At 29.3% G+C, this 14,744-nt stretch overlaps 4 protein-coding genes and 1 long non-coding RNA gene across 7 annotated transcripts; all 5 read right to left on the reverse strand.

The window, feature by feature from the left end:
• Window positions 1-27: 27 nt before the first annotated feature.
• On the reverse strand, window positions 28-1,390 carry LOC124494017 (uncharacterized). Its single transcript, XM_047057151.2, has 2 exons — window positions 1,068-1,390; window positions 28-1,001 (listed from the first exon to the last, which is right to left on the reverse strand). The coding sequence occupies exons 1-2, from the start codon at window positions 1,272-1,274 to the stop codon at window positions 162-164; spliced, it is 1,047 nt and encodes a 348-aa protein (XP_046913107.2). The 5' UTR covers window positions 1,275-1,390; the 3' UTR covers window positions 28-161.
• Window positions 1,391-1,678: 288 nt separating this feature from the next.
• Window positions 1,679-3,176, reverse strand: LOC124493422 (uncharacterized). Of its 2 annotated transcripts, XR_012832289.1 has the most exons (5): window positions 2,547-3,176; window positions 2,148-2,413; window positions 2,035-2,092; window positions 1,918-1,973; window positions 1,679-1,862 (listed from the first exon to the last, which is right to left on the reverse strand). It is a non-coding gene; the product is annotated as an uncharacterized LOC124493422 (long non-coding RNA). The 2 variants fall into 2 exon arrangements; XR_006959137.2 differs by having other exon boundaries at window positions 2,148-3,176.
• Window positions 3,177-5,246: 2,070 nt separating this feature from the next.
• Window positions 5,247-8,241, reverse strand: BBS9 (Bardet-Biedl syndrome 9). Its single transcript, XM_047057146.2, has 5 exons — window positions 7,981-8,241; window positions 7,694-7,921; window positions 7,508-7,621; window positions 5,791-7,442; window positions 5,247-5,711 (listed from the first exon to the last, which is right to left on the reverse strand). Exons 1-5 carry the CDS (start codon window positions 8,090-8,092, stop codon window positions 5,331-5,333), a joined length of 2,487 nt encoding a protein of 828 aa, XP_046913102.2. The 5' UTR covers window positions 8,093-8,241; the 3' UTR covers window positions 5,247-5,330.
• Window positions 8,242-8,252: 11 nt separating this feature from the next.
• STUB1 (STIP1 homology and U-box containing protein 1) lies at window positions 8,253-10,541 on the reverse strand. Its single transcript, XM_075732075.1, has 4 exons — window positions 9,691-10,541; window positions 9,422-9,620; window positions 9,037-9,353; window positions 8,253-8,944 (listed from the first exon to the last, which is right to left on the reverse strand). Exons 1-4 carry the CDS (start codon window positions 9,796-9,798, stop codon window positions 8,702-8,704), a joined length of 867 nt encoding a protein of 288 aa, XP_075588190.1. The 5' UTR covers window positions 9,799-10,541; the 3' UTR covers window positions 8,253-8,701.
• Window positions 10,542-10,736: 195 nt separating this feature from the next.
• Window positions 10,737-14,617, reverse strand: LOC124494014 (uncharacterized). 2 transcript variants are annotated; one of them, XM_047057147.2, is made up of 10 exons: window positions 14,402-14,617; window positions 13,924-14,310; window positions 13,623-13,822; window positions 13,445-13,556; window positions 12,656-13,360; window positions 12,271-12,579; window positions 11,965-12,174; window positions 11,517-11,885; window positions 11,211-11,437; window positions 10,737-11,137 (listed from the first exon to the last, which is right to left on the reverse strand). In XM_047057147.2, exons 1-10 carry the CDS (start codon window positions 14,568-14,570, stop codon window positions 10,847-10,849), a joined length of 2,979 nt encoding a protein of 992 aa, XP_046913103.2. In that variant the 5' UTR covers window positions 14,571-14,617; the 3' UTR covers window positions 10,737-10,846. The 2 variants fall into 2 exon arrangements, with proteins under 2 accessions (XP_046913103.2, XP_075588188.1); XM_075732073.1 differs by having other exon boundaries at window positions 13,445-13,822.
• Window positions 14,618-14,744: the final 127 nt, after the last annotated feature.

Consider the following 14,744-nt stretch of genomic DNA (forward strand, 5'->3'; position numbering starts at 1 on the left):
ATTGAAAGTTGATCAACAAATTCGTTGTCATGATACACAACTGCCATCTGATGTTATTTTATTTAAATTTATGAGAAAAGAAATTATAAAAAATTCAATCATATCATATCTATTGATCATAGAACACTTATTAAATCATCATCACCATAATCTATCATCATTTAAAGATGTTTTCGTTTTATATGATTATTAAGATGATCTTTACGTCTAAATCTTTCACTACAATTGGTACAATTAAATGGCCATTCATCTGTATGTGTAATTTTATGGCGATTAAATCTCGATTTCAGTTTGAAACATTTTGAACAAATATCACATTTATATGATGATTTTTTATCGTCAGTATGGATACGATTAATTGATACATTATTCGAAATTGTTGTTGAAGAATTAGATTCGCTTATTGGCTCATTTGATGGGTGTTTACGTCTTTTATGTCTGGCAAGATCTGATTTTCTTTGACTTATGTAATCACAATGATCACATTTAAATGAATTTGATGATTTTTTAACCGAATGTGTGACAAGATGTCTTTTAAGATCCGATTTTCGTATCGTTGCGTAATTACATCGAGAACATTTGTAAGGTTTTAAATTTGAATGTGTGCGATGATGTTGTTTAAGTTCTGATTTTAATTTAAATCTATTGCCACAAATTCCACAAACATATGCTCGACCAGGAACATGTGTTCTTAAATGTCTATTAAGAGTGTATTTTGTAGGGAATTCGAATGGACATTTTGGACAAAGAAATTTCTGATCATCCGTCATTTGTAAATCATCATCGTTATTGATCGCACTATCTCCAGACTCGATAGATACATTATTCATTGTAGTAGATGTTTGTCGATCTTGACAATAAGGTGATGAATGTTGCTGTTGATAGTTATTGAAATCATTTCTCAACGATTCTATTTGTTCTGAACAATTGTTCAATTTAGATTCTATTTGTTCCAACTTGGACAAGATCATTTGAATATTACTAATCATAGTATCTGTTGTCTAGATGAATCGAATGAAAAAAATCATGTATTACAATAATCAACAAATGTTTGCTAACCAAATTACCTGTGTGGAACATTCCATTGTTATCGATTGATTTGTATTTGAAACAGTTTTATTTATTCGCTGATATTCGTGATCAATACGTTCATTGTATCCATAATGATTCGATAATAATGAATTATCAACTTCTATAAAACGATTTTCAATATGATTAAATTCAGAAAGAATTGCTTGACAACGATCATTATGTGAATATCCATTGTTAGACATTGTTGGTTATAGCTAATTTGTTGGTATTTAACACAAGTTTTTGACATTTATAATCAGCAATAAAAAAGAAATCTAATTAAACATTTTTTTCAATCTGATTCTACAGTATATATATACACAGAGCCAAAAGTAAGCAGGGTACCCTGCAAGGTAACCAAAAATGCAAATTTGCAGTTTACCCTGCAATGAAGGGGCCGTTCATATACAATGTAACTTAAACTGCAAATTTGCAGTTTATATGCCCTCCAAATTTGCATTTTTGGTTACCCTGCACTTTACCCTGCAAACTTGCAGCTTATGTAACATTGTATATGAACGCTTTGAATTTTTTGAAACCCTGCAGTTTACCCTCCAAATTTGAATTCATTTTGCCCCCCATTCACTTCATTAATTTTACCCCCATATTAGGATTAAAAAATTTTATTCAAAATTAATATTAAATCAATAAAGCAATGACAATAATTAAAAAAAAAAATTAAACATGATCCAATTTTTGTCTTGTCCATAGTGATCCATTTATAAATTAACCAATGACCATGAGCATATGTCCGCCAATCCAATCTTTATGATCCAAGACTAGTTGTCGATCTTAAATAAAGAAATTCGTTAGTTATTTCAATCATTTCAATCAAGAATCACATACCATGTAAATAAAAATCTATCGTAATGGGCATTCAGTTTTCCATTTCCAAAATGAATCTAGAAAACGAGTCAAGAAAATAGTTGTTAGTTTGGGTAATCAATTGAACAATTTACATACCATGATCTCTGATTTCTCCAACTGGCTTGATTCCAGATTCAATTTCCAAAATGTTCACCTAAATGGAAATAAATATTAGTTTTTTCGTTCAATCAATTCATTCATTTGCTTACCATTACCACTTTCAACTATGTGTTTCATTTCGTGAATCTTCGAAAATTAATCATGTTTGTCAATTGTTTCATTGGTTTCAAAACTTCAACTAGCATCAAATCCAATAGGAAAAAGCTCAGATCATGTTCCTAAACCTAGCCTGTCCTATCCTATTCCTAACTTAAATTTGAACATTACCGAGCTTTTCTTGAATCTGATGCCACTGAAGATTGAAACCGCCAAATCAATAACTAACATGATGAAAAATCGAATTTCAGAAACAAATCTAAAAAACAAAACGTTATCAATCAAGTATAATATCCAAACTTACCAAATAGCTATGGATTTTTCTCATGTCAATGAGAAATCAGTAAAACTAGAAATGGAAAGTTAGTGAAATATCATAAAATGAGACATACCCGAAATATTGGTTAACATTTGTGATGGAACAAAGTCAATACCAAATAATCATTATAACCCGATAAAATTTCATGATCATTTCACCAAAAATTGTCCGAAATCAGCAATCAAAAATGAACAAGACGAGTGACGAAGCTTGAGAAAAAAACGAGCATTTTTGCACAAAGACCAAATGTAAAATATTTTTTCCAACCGTCAAGCAAAATGCTTGCAAGCATGTTTGTTCATTTTGATAACCATCAAAATGCACTGTTAAAGTTAAACAACCATTTTACAAGGCGGAGCATAGCTTACATTTTGAAAGGTGAAAGGGTAAAATGTCTCGAGGCCATAATGACCATTCGATTAGCTTGCAACTGAGCCAACAATATTAACTTGGTTGTGACAAACATGATAGTTTGGAAAATTTGTTGGCGCGAACTTAGACAATTTTTTCTTTTTGAATTAGGATGGATAAACTTTGTAAACAGAAAATAACCCCTTCAGAAGCCCGGATACCCGACCAAACCGGGAATTATATAAAACGACTGTTACAAATTATTGAATTATTTAATCATCTATCTATCTATATTATTGATAATCTATAATATTCAATGAAAAACCAATAAAAAATAATTATTTAATCTGAAAAATTGCAATCTTGAAATTATTTCCATAAACGATTCATTTTTTCATATTATTTGTTAAAACACAATTAGTTGGACATGATTTGCTTAATGCATTATGATTTGTTGCTACCCATTAGTTTTGATGGATTCTTCCATTTACAATTTATGCAAGAGAATGACGATTGAAGACATTTAGCACTAAAATGATTTGGGCCACCACATTTGACACACACTTGTTCATTTCTAAATCATTTTTTCCAAAACAAAGGCATCAATAGCATTGGGTAACTGAGACATAATTTAAAATAGTATAGACATTGTAACTGTTGTAAATATAATTGTTGAATAGAAAATGTTTAATGTAATTATTGATTGTTGGTGGTGTATATAAGTTTGAGTTTAGAATTAAAATAAGTTAAGTCGCCCCCCCCCCACCCCACCCCCCCCAACCCACCCACCCCCCCCCCCCCCCCCCCCCCCCCCCCCCCCACCCCCCCCCCCCCCCCCCCCCCCCCCCCCCACCCCCCCCACCCCACACCCCCCCCCCCCCCCCCCCCCCCCACCCCCCCCCCTTTGTTGTTTCATTTATTTACTCCGTTCATAAATTACCTAATTGTGCTGTGTTCAATTATTCAACAGTAACCAATAAAGATTTTTCCATTGCTTATTCACAATTACCACAATTCGGTGTAGCCCGGGCAATTGCATGTTTCAATCATTTTTAACAAATATAATTTTGAACAATTCCTTTGGATCATAAATTACTTGACGAATTTCATCATTTTGGTTTAAAATCATATCAGGAAGATCTTTTTTGGTAAACATAGGGTGAATGTTTTTCACGAACTTTTGGAACTAAGTCACAATTAGATTTGTTCACCAGTTCATTTAATTTTCGGCAACTTTGTTCATAAGAACATCTGACTTTATGATACAAAGATGTTCAGTTGGAACATTGTATTTTTTAGTTTCAAATAAAGCTTTGGCAAAAGATTTTTTTTTCCATAAAGGCGTAATCATCAATTGATTCTTAGTGTTGAATTGATCCATTGATTAGTTGAATTGATTTGTCAATTCATTTTTGATTTTGTTTTGAAAACTCTTCATGTTGGAAAAATTGTTCTAATTGTTAATAAACTTTTTAAAATGATTTTTGTACTCGGTCATCTCATCGGTAATTTACTGCAACGCAGCTAGTTTCCAAAGATAGATTAGTTGATGTTACTTGAGAGCAATCTTTGTTTAATCGTCGCAAAAAATTATCATCAACGTTACAATAGTTTTTTGCATTCTTGTAATTCATTTTCATAACCAATTGAACAGTTCCTCACCATCGATGCAATAAATATCAGAATTTCATGAAAATGGTGATATGTGTATTACCATGATCATTTGCAAACGATTGTTCAACCAGATAGATCTTTTATTTTTTCTTTTTTGAAGATTAATTGTGATGTAGGTGAATTCTTTTACGAGATAAATCATAACTTTAAAATTACGAATAAAAACTCAAAAAAAAAACAAAAAATATCCGATAATATTTGGCAACTAAAACAACAACAATCATAAAATTGTAAAATTACATTGAAAATGAATGAATCAAAGATTATTCCCATAATGGGTTGTTTGTTATTCATTTGTGAAGTGATATTTTGATATTTCATGATTTAAAAATTTATTTTTTAGAATTTATCAATTAAATTCTAAATTTGATTAAAAATGAAATTCAAAATTGGAGGTTAAGCTCCAATTAGAAAGTGTATTTACCATTCTTTGGTGGAGGTTAATATGCAACTTTGCAGTTTAGCCTGCAAAATAACCCGCAACTTTGCAGTTTTGCCTGCAAAATAACCCGCAAATTTGCAGTTTAGCCTGCAAAATAACCTGCAAGTATGCAGTTTACATTGCAACGAAGCAGCGTAACCTCATAATAAGAAGCGTAGCCTGTGAGCATGGATAGTAACCTGCAAATTTGGAGGGTTTTTAGCACTCAATCTTGCAGTTTACCCTGCTCACTTTTCTCTCTGTGTAGAAGCTTTTCATTCTATATTATAAATTCATACATTGAAAGTTGAACAATTTATATGTTGCCATGCTACACCACTGCCATCTGATGTCATTTTATTCACATATATTTTAAAAAGAAATTAAATTTTTTTTTCATTTTAATAATTATCAAAATTCAATTGGAATTAAATCATTAGATAATTTATCCTGAATCTGATTGAATATACGTAAGAAATGTTCATTGTTTCGTTGTTGTTGTTGTTGTTGTTGTTGTGTTGGATCAATAATGTTCACCATATTGGCTAGATCTTTATTCATTTGAAATATTTCATGTATGCTTGTTAGAAATAATTCTTCCCAATCGTTATTAAAATTTGATAATTGATGAATTGTAATTAATTTCATGAATTTTTCGCACATATCCGATGAATGTGATTTTTTACTTTTTTCCAATATTAATCGCCAAATATTTAGAATGGTCCAAACATGATAATTACAAATGTTCATTAATTTTTCAAAATGCATAATTTTGTCAATATTTTTGGTTATCTGTAAACAAAACAAGAGAAAAAACATGAGTATCCAAAAACGTGAATGAAAAAAAAAATTTCATTTATGAATAACTTACTCGTTTCTGAATTAATGTTAATAATTTGGATAAATTATTCAATGATGCTGGTGTTTTATCTTTCGATTTGACTAGTATACGTTTCTGTAATACACGATGATGTTGTGAAAATTTAGCCACTTCATCTTTGAATTTTTTCAATTGAATTTTTCTTTCCATACGATTACGTATGGCCATACGAAGATGATCGATAAGATTAAAATTCAATTGAATTGATTCAATTTTAATGGTTGTTGATTTGTTTTGTGTCCATTTATTTGTGATTCGTCGTAATAATTGTTGAAACGATACGTATAGGCCACTTAGATCATTACTTTCAACAATAAACAGAATATTTTCCATTGATTGCAATTTGATTGTCGATTGAATTTGTTCATAATTATGAAAACAAAATGAAAAACTATTTGAATTAGAATAATTGGTTTGATTATCGAATAAATCATCGAATAGATTTGCCAATAATTGTGATGATTTTATATCCAATGATTGTTTTGATATGGTTAATTTTATCGAATATTTTTGTCTACCATTCGATGCTGATGTTGATGATGATGATATTAATTTGACCAAACAATCGAATGGAATATGTAAATTTTTCGTAATGATTCGTGAAACATTATCAATTGAATAAATGATTGCATATTTGATTTTCGTCGATAATGGTAATAGATTTATTTTGAATTTTATTTCAACATTAAATCGTTGTTTATCATCCAGATTATCAATGATCATTTCATTTGGTATGATATCATAAAAATCATTTTGATGTGGCATTAATTTCACTTTAGAAATCGTTGTCAATGGAATCATTTCAATAATCATGGTCAAATTGTCCACATGATTCTTATGACATTCAATTAGATTCAGATTAATTGCATCGGCTAATCGATTATCTCGTTCAGCTGGATTATTGTTTGTCTGTTCAAAATTGATCATTTTTTTCAATTCTCTTAATTCTTCTTCGATTTTTTCATTATTCTGTGAATCAGCTAGTGATGGTAATGCTATTATACGTAACGATGGATTCGTTCCAAGATATCCAACAGTCAATTGTCCTTGATCCGATAGTAACACAATGCTTCCGGCAATGTCATTTAGATTAGCACGTCGAATAGCGACAGGAATGAATGGAATTTTTGTTGCCCATCGTAGAATATCATTCTGATAGACCAACATGTTGCTCATCTGTGTTCCAATCAATGTGATTATTGAATCTTTTTGATCATTTGCAAATGCACAAAGACAACTTGGATTGGCATCAAATTTTTTCACAAAAAATAATGTTCCATTATCACGAAGAATGCAAAGATTTTTTTCACCCAATATAACGACATACCATTTGTCTAATTTTACTGTTTGTATATCAATGATTGGTTCACCAAATGCATATGACCAATCGGAAACGGAAACTTTTCTTCCATCTTCATTTTGTACATTTGTCGTTGAATTCATTGCCAATTCTTGATATTGATAACATTGAATTGCATATAATTCATCAACAAGAACAATGAGATCACGATTAGGAATATAGGTGAATTCCATTGGAAATCTAATCGATCCGGTACGATTCCAATGATAACCGAATGAAAATGTTTCATTTTCATAGAATTCAAACATGGATTCCATATTTTGTACGCAAATAATATCTTTTCCTTTTATTTCAGAATTTTAATGAATGAATGAATTTTTTTTTTTGCTAAAAAAATAATTTTCTCACCTTTAGTTTGTCCTAATGGTCCGATTAACATATTGGTCGCTTTATGATTGAATTTAAGTTCATAGATCAAAAGAATATTGTATGATGTTCCATGATCGGTCACACCGGTTGTAGCTAATAATGGGAAAAAAAAGAACCAACACTGGTTGTTTTAATTGAATTGAAACACAGAAAACAACAACTTACAAGAAATTGAATAGACACATAATTTGTTTGGATGTAAAATGGCCAACTGTACATTGGCTGAATTCAATAAATAACCGGATGCAATCTGTAATATTGGATTTTTAAAATCAACTTCCAACAATAGATCAGATATTTGGAAAAGATTTTGTTCATTTTTAATTGCATCATTATTCAATATGATTTTAAATACACGAAGAATTCCATTAAAACTTCCAATGATTATTTTATCTACATGAATGAACAATGACAATAAATTGAAATGAATTTCATTCCACAACCACACTTACCAAATCCATCTGGTTCATTATCAATGTTTGATACACAAATAGAACATTTATCAAATTCTTCATCATTACCAAGATTTGTTGTCCAAAATTCTCGTAAATGAAATAAAGTCATAATATTTCTTCGAATGTCAGACCTAAAATGATGAAATCATACAAATGTGCTCACCAAACATATCGAATTCTTATGACTTGATGACGTATCCCATAGTGACGGTCGTCAATTTTTCAATTTGAAAAAAAATAAACAAAACATTCCATAATCAATCATAGAATTTTTTCTAATGAACAGATCATAATTTTATTCATGTAGAATTTATATAATAAGAACAAAAAAAAAATGCAACATTTTTTCAGTGTTTCATTCTCCAACAAATCAGTGTTTAAAACGTTCCATGTTTTTTTTTCTTAAATATCCGATTATATGAATTGATTGGTGTGTTTGTGTGAATTATAAAAAGGCACTCGACACACAAGCTACAGATAATGTGATTCCAAATAAAATTCATACAATTTACATAGAGAGACAGTCCTGTTTTTTTTGTTATTCATAGGTACAAAGATTTTTTTTCATTCTTCAAATAATTTACATGAATTTAAAAATCAAAATTTTCCCATATGATCGGGCATGTGTGTGTAAGCAAACACAACAAACACATTGAACATTTGAATAAGCGAACAAAACAAACAAACACCAACAATCTGATATATAAAAATCTATATATCAATAATCATTAGCCCATTCATTTTCTGATAGAAAATTATCAATTACTTCTTTCATGGCAAGATTTGGTATCAATTGATTAGCTGTTAATGGTGTACGAGTAACTGGATCAAAATGGCCAACACGTTGTAAATGTTCATCAATATCTTTACGATCATATGTTATACCACTGGGTGTAATAACTGGATCTTGCATTATTTCAAAACTTATTTTACCACATAGATAATCTGGTACTTCACGTTTCTAGAATGAAAGAATTTGACAGAATAATAAATGTTAGAGAAATGAAAAAAAATCACATTCAATAAAGAATAATCAGTTGTATATGTTGTTACCTTTCGTCGTTCATCGACCATTGTGAACAATTCATTTGTAGCAACAATACGTTCTTCGAATGATGTATGAATCATTTGTTCTAATTGTTTGATTATTTGTTCATCTTTGACAACTTCATCGATAATATCTTGTTTAAGTTTTGCCATTTGTTGTTCTTTATCTTTGTGAATTAGATCACAAAGATAACTTTGAAGCTCAATTTCGGCTCGAATTCTTTTCTCTTCCATTACATTCCAACGTTTCTTTTTTGCCAATCGTATTTGATATGCAATTTCATCACCATAATTTCTTTTATTCTCTTTTGATAATTCTAATGCTGTGAAGAAAAAAAAAAATCGTTTCGATTATATTGTAATTTTCAATTAATATTTTGATTATGATTACCTTTCTGTAGATGGGCAATCGATTCATCATAATGTCCCAATTCTAATAATGCTAAACCAAGAAAGAAATGACCTTTAATCGAATTTGGATCGAGATCAAGTGAACGGCGACTATCGTCACATGATGAATCCCAATTTTTTAATTTTAAATGACACAATGCACGATTTGTATAGAATGTGGGCGTTGTTGGGCTACGTTTCTGAATAATAAATGATTTTTTCAATTAGGAAAAAATTGATCAATAATTTTTGATAAATAAAAAAACTTACAATAGCTTGGCTATAAAGATTGATAGCATCTTCATATTTATGTAATGAAAAATATTTATTCCCTTCATCTTTTAATTCAAATGCTGACATCATTTCATTACGTTTCATATCGTTTGTTTCTATACGATCATTAGATTTTAATTCTTTTTTTTGTTTTTTAAATTTTTTCCGAAACAAAAATGATGACTTTGGGCTATTCGATTGATTATGCCCAAAGTTTTTGCTTAGATTCCTTATACGATACAGTTTTTATTGTGATTGGTTGGTTGGTTGGCTGTCAATCGATGATTTTTGGATTGAAAAAGAGATAAATTTTTATAAATACTAAAAAAAAATAGTTACAAAAAAATGAGCAAAAAAATGTTTATTTTTAATTTTGATTGATTGAATATTAAACACACACACACAGATACACAGACAGACATACAATGAATGAAGGCCAAATGATAATAGATTGACCCAATCAATCAATATCAATCGATACGGATGGAACAAAATTTCGGTTCAAATGTCAATTGTTTCTTATTGTTTATCTAATCTTTATGATTAGGATGTATTTTTTTTTGGTAATCAATTGCAGTGTTCGATTATGATGGTGATGATGTTGATGATGATGATGAGTATTTTCATTATGACAAACAAACATTATATAAAATTATCTGATGATATCTGATAATTGATATTTTCAGATTATTCTAAAAAAAATAAATAAATTTTTTCAAAATCTAAAAAATAGAGCATTTGGCAAAATCACCTCACACAAAAAAAACAATCAAAAATAAAACACAGAAACAGTCTGATTTTTTTTGTGGCAATTTTTTTGTTGTTGTTGTTGTTGTTGTTGTTAGCGAAGCTCAAAATCTTTCGTATAAATTGCTACATCTATTTGTTGTTGTTTTTGTTGTTGTTGTTGTTGTCGTCGTTTTGGTTGAAGCAACGCGTATTGGGATGAAGTCATTCATTTTTTTTCCAGCTATATATCCACATAAGCAGTGATTCTCAACCTTTTTTTTGTGGATTATATTCAAAAATTACATTTTTCTTTTATTTGCGTGTTTAAAAAAAAAAAATAAAGTTTATCTATTAATCTCATCCAAAATCATTATTGTCTGAGTTTTGTTGTTGTTGTTGTTGTTGTTGTTATTGCATCAATTCACTATTGTGTATCCGAACAATTGTATAAATATGGAATGTATTCACCAAAAGGCATTCTTGGTTCAAGCTGTTTACCAGATGATAATCCAAATTTTACATATATCCAATTATCATGATTTAAAGTGGTTATTAAACGAATTGTAACCACATCACATAGAACGACAAGAAAATCTACCGGTAATTTTGGATATGGAAGACAAAATTGATAACCTAATCTAATCAATTTGTCATTTTGGACAGCATCATTATCGCCACCAATTACAGCATAATCATTGAAACCTAATTGTTTACACTATTTTTTATTGGTGAAAAACAAAAAAAATCGAATCAATTATTCATCCACCACCACCACCAACACAACTTACCGATTGTTTTTCTCTCATACATTGCCGTGTTTGATCGATCATGATCCAATCTTCATTACAAATTTTTGATTTAATTACACTTACAACTAAAGAATTCATTATGGATTTTGTCTTCGTATACGGTAACATTGCCATTGTAATTGAACAATTTTTGATTCCATTTTCACTTTGAATATGATGGATATCATTCAGATGTAAATCTTGGGCCCTTAAGATTGAATGACAAACTGAATTTTTTGTTGTTGTTGTTGTTGAAATTAATTACAAACACACACACTGGAAGGAAATTATAACTGTATCACTTACTTGGTATTTTTTGTTTAATGAAATTAACACGTAACACAAAACCTTGATTTATTTTTACTCGATAATTAATTTGTGCTGCATTATGTCCAGTTATAATGGTTTTTACGGCATTTTTTCTACACATATGATGAATACGTTCATTAGCATTAAGATCTCCATTCGATTGTGGCCAATATCTTTTTTTAAACATTATACCATCGACAACATCAATATATTGACTTTGATCACAGTCCATATCGATTTTAACGAATGATAATTCAATTAATGAATAACGATCAGTCAGAATTGTCATAAGACATTCATTAGAATGGGTTTTTCTCTGTCGATGATAATACAAACCAGGCATGGTGATGAATCCATTTTCACAATCTACGTTAGACATTAATACCGGAAGAATAATTTGTTTAGTTTTCAAGATATTTTTTTTTTTTTGAATATTATCATTTACCATTTATAGTTATACCAACAGCATTAGCATCATAAAATTTTGGTAAATGTGTACAAGAAATTGAATAAGATGAATGATGAATAGATTTATTTAATGGTAAATAATCTTGTATCCATATTGGCCGTACAGTGAATACAACATAATTATGTGATTTTCCACCTGATATCAAATGAATGGCTGAACTACGACAATTATCCACTTTTATTTCGACTATATTATATTAGTGAGGAGGTGGCGGGGGTAAAAATTTGATTTTGTTGTTGTTGTTGTTTTTTTTTTGTTTGCACAATTTTCACATTTACTTACATATTTGATTCGATAAAATATCATTATACCATTGATATTTAGATGGTATTAACTGTGTGGTAAAACCAAATAAATGGCCACCATCAATTTCAGCATAATCTTCAACTTTAATTGACCGTTGTTTTGAATAATTACCAATATCATAATCGATAATTTTCAATAATGTTCCTATAATTTCTGGTTTTTGCCATGATGATTCGACCATATAAATTGAACAAATTTTCGATTGTTTTTCATTATAATTTTGTATTAAATATGTTGGTGTAAAAGTTTTGATTGTTTCTTTCAAATGAATAATAGTATTGCAAGCTAGAAAAAAAACAGGTTATTTTTTATTATTAAACGGTTTGTATGAGAGAAAACAAAAAAAAAACAAAAAACTTACGATAAGGATTGAAAATGAATCGTAAATTAAAATAAAATCCTATTTTTTCTTCATTTTTAACATCCGAAGAATGAGCTGGAATTGCATTGTACATATAAAGAATTTGTGCCACATTTTCTGTTGAATGAAATATTTTTTTCTTTCGAGATAAAAGCATTTCCTGTCCCAATGAATATGCACATGTTGTTTCCATACGATCTTTGAATGATTTTTTCAAATGTTCATTTATCGGTATATAGTCTTGATTATATTGCCAACCATCAAAAAAATCAATATGTGTATCACTTTGGCCATAATGGTGGCAATATTTTTTAAAATTTACATGTACCATTTGAAATTCAATTTTATAATGTGGTGGTGCCAATAGATAGATAGCGCATTCATGTTTTGCAATTTCTCTAGTAATTTCCATGAAATAAAAACCTTCTTCGGCAAGTAAATAATTACAATATTCGATGTTTGTTTCACCATTATTCATCACTACCGAAGTGGTTGTGTCCAACAAATCGATCAATTTTGTAGGAATTTCCGGAAAAATCGGTGCATGTGTTAAACAGATTAATCTTGATGGTTCTGAATAAAGTTTATGGAATACATCCCATTTTTTTAGTGTTTGAAATTCAAATTTAATATGTTGATTTTTATGTCCATTTATGACCATACGTACGACAATGTTTGGACATATTATTGGAAATTGATGATTGACTAAATGAATTTGGAAAAGAAAATGTTGTTATGAATGATGAAAACAAAAAAATTTGCAACAACAAAAAAACAAAACAAATTTACAATGATTTTCATTGCAAACATCATGATAGACTTGCAATTCATCCAATGGTGTTGATTGTTCACCCAGGTATCCACCGATTTCTACATAACTATTTTGTCCATCTTTATTGCACTGGATAAAAAATAAAAATATCGAATTCAATGAATTATAAAATGAAAAATTGTATACACCACATACACGACCTGGCCATTTAGATGCCGGCATTTTATTGCCACCAACTTCGATTGAATGTATTTTCATCATCATACCATCAAATCTTGGTGTCCATGATGGTGGTTGTAGAATATATAATGATGAAACAATATGATCATTTAAATCATTTGTTAATTGAAATTCTTGTTTAATATTTGGTTTGGCCAATGCAAAATTAATCGGAGCTTTTTTTGATGATGATGAAAAAAAGGAGATAAAATTTCAAGCAATCAAACCAAATTTCTTTCATCTAAAATATTCAGATTTTATCAGAAAACAAACTTACCAAATGATCTATTTCTAAAATGAACACTAAATGAAAAACCAGTATTTACCCTTTTAATTCGATAATAAAACATTGCTGCATTCTGTGACATTTCATAGGAAATTTTTTTTATCGATTGTCCTTTCACACAGATTTGTTTATTTGGATTCCATTTGGTTTTTTTACGATCACGTTGTACAGGAAAATATTGGTCATACCAAAACCAGCCATCAAATAAATTTACATATTCATCATCATTATCACATTTGACTGTACCATGTAAATAATTTATCATAACAAATGTTTGAGCTTTTTCAGCCAATATATAGATACGACATTCTCTGTCCACTAATTCTTCACCAATTTCTACTGAATATTCTCCAGGTTTAATTATTAATGGATCACAATCTATGGTTGAAAAAGATGAACAACAACAAAAAAAAAATGAAAATGAAATCATCAATTGAACAGAAAAAAAAACAAATAAATAAATAAAAACCATTGGGTCCAATTTTTTCTTTTCCAATATTCCATTCTTGTGGTGATTGGTTACCATCAAATCTTGATGCCGTTATCTTTTGAATATGATTATCGAAAAAATTATTGATTATTATCAACAATAGAATGGATAAAATTGTTGAATGATTACAACAACGATAAATTGACATAGAAAAATTGTTTTGAATCTTGAAATTCTTGTCCAGTAGAACGAAAACGAGTTTTTTTAAAAAAAATGATTGAAAAAAGAGAAAAATATAATAAATAAATATCGACTGAATCTGACTAAAATCCAAGTAAAACAGGCCAAATTTCTGTTGTTTCTAAAACTAAAATAATAATTT

Source organism: Dermatophagoides farinae, chromosome 6, assembly GCF_024713945.1.
Source record: "Dermatophagoides farinae isolate YC_2012a chromosome 6, ASM2471394v1, whole genome shotgun sequence".
Classification (NCBI taxonomy): Eukaryota; Metazoa; Arthropoda; class Arachnida; order Sarcoptiformes; family Pyroglyphidae; genus Dermatophagoides; species Dermatophagoides farinae.

What these genes read in the sequence shown, in the direction of transcription:
- STUB1 (XM_075732075.1), bottom strand. Translation starts at nt 9,798, where the DNA reads ATGAAACGTAATGAAATGATGTCAGCATTTGAATTAAAAGATGAAGGG. An exon ending in GATTGCCCATCTACAGAAAG is followed by an intron (nt 9,354 to 9,421) that starts GTAATCATAATC and finishes TTTTCTTCACAG; the next exon opens with CATTAGAATTATCAAAAGAG. An exon ending in TGGTCGATGAACGACGAAAG is followed by an intron (nt 8,945 to 9,036) that starts GTAACAACATAT and finishes CTTTCATTCTAG; the next exon opens with AAACGTGAAGTACCAGATTA.
- LOC124494017 (XM_047057151.2), bottom strand. Translation starts at nt 1,274, where the DNA reads ATGTCTAACAATGGATATTCACATAATGATCGTTGTCAAGCAATTCTT. An exon ending in CAATGGAATGTTCCACACAG is followed by an intron (nt 1,002 to 1,067) that starts GTAATTTGGTTA and finishes CGATTCATCTAG; the next exon opens with ACAACAGATACTATGATTAG.
- LOC124494014 (XM_075732073.1), bottom strand. Translation starts at nt 14,570, where the DNA reads ATGTCAATTTATCGTTGTTGTAATCATTCAACAATTTTATCCATTCTA. An exon ending in AGAAAAAATTGGACCCAATG is followed by an intron (nt 14,311 to 14,401) that starts GTTTTTATTTAT and finishes TTTCAACCATAG; the next exon opens with ATTGTGATCCATTAATAATT. An exon ending in ATTCATTTTCAATCCTTATC is followed by an intron (nt 12,580 to 12,655) that starts GTAAGTTTTTTG and finishes TTTTTTTTCTAG; the next exon opens with CTTGCAATACTATTATTCAT.
- BBS9 (XM_047057146.2), bottom strand. Translation starts at nt 8,092, where the DNA reads ATGACTTTATTTCATTTACGAGAATTTTGGACAACAAATCTTGGTAAT. An exon ending in TAATGAACCAGATGGATTTG is followed by an intron (nt 7,922 to 7,980) that starts GTAAGTGTGGTT and finishes TCATTCATGTAG; the next exon opens with ATAAAATAATCATTGGAAGT. An exon ending in ATGTGTCTATTCAATTTCTT is followed by an intron (nt 7,622 to 7,693) that starts GTAAGTTGTTGT and finishes TCCCATTATTAG; the next exon opens with CTACAACCGGTGTGACCGAT.